Raw genomic sequence first — 5,919 nt, 5'->3', positions numbered from 1 at the left:
TCTAAATTTTCAGCAAACATGTCCGAAGAATGACCACTGTTGCCACAAGCCTCACACCAACCACTAGTCTGCTGAATTATATTAACTGCTATTGCAGGATGTGTAGCTCCCACTTTCTAGCTACTGAACTGAGTGTTTATAAAACTTTGTAATGCAACAACCTGAGATAATAAAGTAGTGTATTGGTCCACCTCTAACACACCTATGAATTTCTTTGTAAAAATCCTAGAATCACTATGCCATTCTGGATTTCCTTATGCTATGCAATTAAATAAGGTGTACAACTTATCATAAGTCAACTCCAACTCTTGACCACCTATAGCTGATCTAGAAAAAATTTTGTGTTATGGTCTAGTTCTTCTACAAAAGTATGAGCAATTACCTCATTGGACTATTGATGATGTCGATAATCCCAAAGAAGTGCCTTTATGGGAGAGGTTCTGGTCTGGCCTCTGTTTGAAGATCATAATTTCACCATGATGTTTTGCAGTCTTGCCAGACGAAATGAATCTAATAAAGAACTTTTGGGCTAAGCCTTCCCATGGTGTGATTGAATTAGCTAGGTCAGAGTTCAACCACCTTTTAGCTTCCCCAATAAGTGAATAGGAGATGAGTGTCAACCTCACATAATCAACATTCACATCTGTGGGAATGAATGTGTTAGTGAGCTCAATGAAATTCTGTAAGTGGACCTATGGATATTCATGTGCAAGCCTTGTAAATTGTCCACTGCTAATCAACAGATGCACCATATTATTCTTTAGCTTAAACCTTTCTCCAACAGCTGGTTTCTAAAAAGGTGAGGTCAGATTTGTTGGAAGTGCGATTGTCACTTCTCTAACTGTCCTACAGGCAGCTTGTTCATCAGCCATGATAGGAGGATAATCTTGATCTTCTTTAATTTATGGAATACAAAGGAGAAGGATTACTTTTCTCCTTCATTGATGGAAGAATTGCTCAGGTTCAGGGCTTGGTTCAACTAATTCCTAAGCCCTTGCCAGCTTACTACTTTGAAAACCTATTTTCTGTAAGTACAAAACCAAGACCAACCATAAAACACCAAAGAAATCTATAAAGTAAAACTAAAAATAAAACAATTGCCAAATTATAAGTTCCCGACAACGGCGCCAAAAATTTGACTGCGCCCAAGCACACACGTAAGTGTACATAGTCTACCAAGTAATACAGTGACCTTCAAGAAAGCCGAATATCAATCACACAAGGACTTGTTCAAACAACTATTCAATTTCAGTTCATAATTCAGATTCAATTGTTGCAAGAGTAACCAAAAAGAGAGTTTTAAAGTTATAACTAAATGTAAAGTAAACGGTACACAAAGTAAAAAACTAGAGACAATCAATGGAGTAAATCCCAGGGTTAAAGCACTTTGAACAATCATACTATGTTATTGAACTTCATTTGTTAACTTACTTATCTTAGTTGTTGATTCGTAGGGTAAATCGAATGATCATGATCTCCCAACCTCTAATTGTTTACCTAATTTGGACATTACAACTACATCATTGAACAGGGCTGTAATAATTCAATTAAGTTCTTTAAGGTATCATCCTATATGTGAATCAAGTAAGGATTTTAGGCAATCCCTATCCTAGATGCTAATTCGAATTCCTTATTTCATAAAAGAATAAGAATCCTACTTTGTTCATCCCCATGTTCTATCTCCCTATTCCCTCTTTCGAGATCACAAAGTTGACAACATATGTATTCTAAGGGTGATTAATCCTTAATATAATTAAAACAAGGATAAAAAAAGCAACCAAATATGATAAGAAAATTAAACAAAATCCATTCAAAACTATAGTAGTCATGTTCTTGGCTTTAACCTCGGAAGGGGAATTCTTAGCCACTCATAGTCATAATCATTATCCAATTAATTGTAAGAATGATCAAAAACATAAAAAGAGCTAAATTAAAGAATTAAAACCCTAAAAATAATGTTGCAACAGTCTCCATAATTGTCCAAGACGTCCAAGATGATTTACAATATGTACAAGGTTGTATTTATTGATAAAGTAGAAAGCCTAAGCAGTGTAGGATAAGGAATTTGTAAATTGGTCATGTGTGGAATATGTGGTGTGGCGCGTTGCTTATTTCATGGAGAATTCAATATGCCACATTGGTTATTTCATGGAAAATGCAACGCGGGGCATTGGTTATCACGTTGGTAGAGCAATGCGTTGCATCTATTTCTTGTTGTCTCACTGGAAGTTGCATCCAAATTCTTGTCTAAGTGTTCGTGTTTCCTCTTCCATCCCTTATCTTGTGGTGTTGTTTTCCTTTGATTTAAAGCTTGTATTTCATCAATATATCACGATAATCAACTCACCAAGCATCCTACATGATTGATCACCAAAGATTAGAGCTCACAACAACACAATGTTCACAACGATGCTAAAAATATGAGCTAAGACTAGGTTAGTTTACGTTGATCTTCACTATTTGTTCCGACTCTTGATTTAATCTAATTGAAGTTTGCACATTACAAATAAGTTTTACACATATAATTACACATTCAAACAATTTGGAACTTATTTAACACATTAGAATCCAATGAAATAGACTAGACAAACACCTAGCTCAAGCTAGTCACACTAGTTTTTTCGATTGAACTCTACATGACTCAATTAATTACAAACTTTTTTGAAACCACCTTCACACATTGTAATGACATCCTTGAAATCATCAAAAAATGGCACATGAAAAAACACTTTAAGCTTGATTAATTTCCATCCATTATGGCCACTACTTCTGGTGTGGTTAACCCACCAGACAAATCACCAAAGAAGAACACTGAAGGGGAGAGTAAGTTGAATGTAGCAGCTCTAAAATATGCTGAATTATTGAAGGATAAGACATACGTGCATGAAACTACTAGGGTTCCTCTGAAATCCATTGTAATGCTGCATGGGGAACCAAGTGTTATGTGGAAATCCTCAGAAGTAAAGAGTTTGATTATACAGGAGAATCTACAGTATGCAATCATTGGTAAGTCTTCATAAGGCAAACCTGATGTTACTGAGCTTAGAAAATCAATTCTATATCAATACAGAATAAAAGGAGAATATACTATAGGGGTGATGGATACAAGACATATTTTGATACGATTGAATAAGCTAGAAGATTATGTTCAATTATTATCGACCACTGCTTATTACATTAAGGCCAAGGACATATTTTGGTAGATGCGGACACACAAATGGAATCCCTGGTTTGAACCAGATATTGAAACCACTATAGGTATTGCATGGATTTCAATGCCTGACTTACCACTAATTTTTTTGCAAGGAAAGCTATCTTTTCTATTGCATCTGCAGTAGGAAAGCTTTTAATGTTGGACATGGAAACAAAGAATCACACGAATCCAAGCTATGCAACGGTGAAGATTAAGGTAGATTTAGTAGCTAAGTTACCATATAGAGTAAAAATCAATGAGGAAGATGATATCACTGGGAAATAAAGTTCAAATAGATCCAGATTCAATATGATCATAAACCTAAATACTGTAAAGAGTGCTGTTACAAGGACATGATGAAGAGTCCTGCTGGAATATTCATCTGAAGATATATGATTAAGTATAAAATCAAAGAGATGAAAGGACAATATTAAAGAAGCTGATAAAAAAATGGGAAGAGTTGCAGTAGCTAAGCACAACAAACATCAATAGTTGCAAAGAAGAAGCAAGTACAGAAGAGAAAAGTATGGCAATATTATAGGAGAAGTAGAGGAAAAAATAGATAAAATTGAGACATCAAATGCTTTTGATGTGTTAAATCAAGAGAAGAAAGAAATACAAGAAAATGCCAACAATACACAGAAAATGAAAAGCACAAAGGATTGGGTGAATAAGAGCATTGGGAAATCAGATGAAACAACAGCAGAAGAGAAGAAAACCAACAAAGAATGTAGGGTGGAGCAAGGTTAGGTGGACAATTCCAGTAAGGTAAAAAAACATGGAAGAAGAAGCAATAGAACAAAGTAAAGATAATAACAAGAAATAGTCATATGTTCAGCAGAGAAGGAAAGATAAAGAAGAGTCTCAGAGCTAGACAAAGGATTTAATGGCGGTAAACCAAGATAAAATTGAGAAACATGATATGGTGTTAGAGGGTATCTTACCTCTAGCAATTGAAGTAGGAAATATGATGGAGGCTATAAATAACAATAAGGAAGACATGGATGTTGAAGACTTGGTAGACAATATTGATAATGTTGAAGATGAAGGAAATTTGTCTCCAAAGCAGATTAAGGCCTTAAGTGCAAGACATGGAAAATAGAAAAGAAAAGGCAGGAATAGGAAAGGTAGGAATACAGGAGCAAGTACAATACAGACAAGGAGTCACATGTCAAAATTTGCATCAAAATGAATGCATTAATCTGGAATATCAGATCTATTAATACACAAAAAGCTTTCATAAGATTGATAACAATACATAGGAGATATCACTTTGGTTTCATAGGTCTTATGGAACCATTTTAGGAAAGTCAGAATGTAGATGATTAAAAAAGAAGGCTTGGAATACAACATGCAGTTGTAAATATTTCAGGAAAAATTTGAGATTTTATGGATTCAATAATGGAGTACAGTATTATAGGTGATGAAGAAGAACAACTTACTCTAAAATTGGAGAATTAACTTGCAGGAGTAGTTGTTTTTGTCACATTAGTGTATACAAAATATAATCAAAATAAGAGATTATATTTATGGGAATCTTTGGGGGAAATGGCTAACACAGTTTAAGAAACTTGGTTTGTAGGGGGGATTTTGATGTGATAAGGAATGAAGAGGAGAAACTTGGAGGTTTGCTAGTCACAGTAGATGAGATGGAGGAATTCAATCCTTGTATCAATATTTGTAACTTGGAGGAGATTGCTTTCAAGAGAAGCAAATATACTTGGTGGAATAGCAAAATTGATGAACACTACATATTCAAAAGACTGGACAAGGTATTCAATAATGAAAAGTTACAAGAATTTTTTCCTGTTATGGAATTAGAAAACTTGGTAAGAAGTGGTTTTGACCATGCTCCAATGTTATTATAGTTTAGCAGACAAACTAAATAGTTGATCAAGACATTTAGATTTTTGAATTTTTGGCTAAAAGAAAAATCCCACATGGAAGTAATTAGGCAAAATTGGAAGGCAAATATAAAAGGGAATCCTTTTATCATATTTCACCAAAAATTGAAGAAAACTAAGGATGATTTGACTCAGTAGAGTAAACAGACTTTTGGAAATATTTTCCAAGAGATTGCTACACTTGAAGAGGTGATAAAGGTAAGACAAAAGCAGTTTGAGGAGGAGCCTTCAGGGGTTAACAGAGCTAACTTGTTCAGGGCACTAGCAGAGTTGGATATGCAATTGAAAAGAGAGGAGGATTTTTGGAGGAAGAAAGCTGGTTTTGAGTGGTTTAAGGATGGAGAAAGGAACACAAGGTTTTTTCATACCATAGTAAAGAGAAGAAGGTCAAGACTAAAGATTCGAAGAATTCAAAATGATGAAGGTAGTTGGTTGGACAATCAAGATAAAATTAGTGAAGCTGCAACCATGTTTTATCAAAAACAATTTGAAAAGCAAGAGGATGCTGAGGATTTATCAATGCTAGAAGTTCTACCTAAAATTATAATAGAAACTTAGAATGGAGATTTAAAGAAGGTCCCAACAATAGAAGAAATGAAGTTGGCAGTTATGGGTTTGAATAAAAATAGTGCTGGGAGTCTAGATGGTATGACTGGTGCTTTTCATCAGGATGAATGGAATATAATTTCTAAGGATCTATGCCAAGTGATTATAATATTTTTCTGTGGGTATAAGCTTCCAAGGTTTATCACACATACTAATTTGGTTTTGCTACCAAAAAAGTTGGTAGTGAACACATTTTTAAAACTGAGACCTATATCA

The 5,919-nt window shown here is 34.5% G+C and overlaps 1 protein-coding gene across 1 annotated transcript; it reads left to right on the top strand.

Moving 5' to 3' along the window:
• Positions 1 to 4,079: 4,079 nt before the first annotated feature.
• LOC124891567 lies at positions 4,080 to 5,655 on the top strand. The gene is made up of 3 exons (XM_047403284.1): positions 4,080 to 4,249; positions 4,776 to 4,965; positions 5,236 to 5,655. The coding sequence occupies exons 1-3, from the start codon at positions 4,080 to 4,082 to the stop codon at positions 5,653 to 5,655; spliced, it is 780 nt and encodes a 259-aa protein (XP_047259240.1).
• Positions 5,656 to 5,919: the final 264 nt, after the last annotated feature.

The sequence above is a fragment of the Capsicum annuum genome, unplaced genomic scaffold (genome assembly GCF_002878395.1).
Source record: "Capsicum annuum cultivar UCD-10X-F1 unplaced genomic scaffold, UCD10Xv1.1 ctg3751, whole genome shotgun sequence".
NCBI classification, from domain to species: Eukaryota; Viridiplantae; Streptophyta; class Magnoliopsida; order Solanales; family Solanaceae; genus Capsicum; species Capsicum annuum.
Note: the sequence above shows the minus strand (reverse complement) of the source record. Positions and strands in the feature narration are given on the sequence as shown.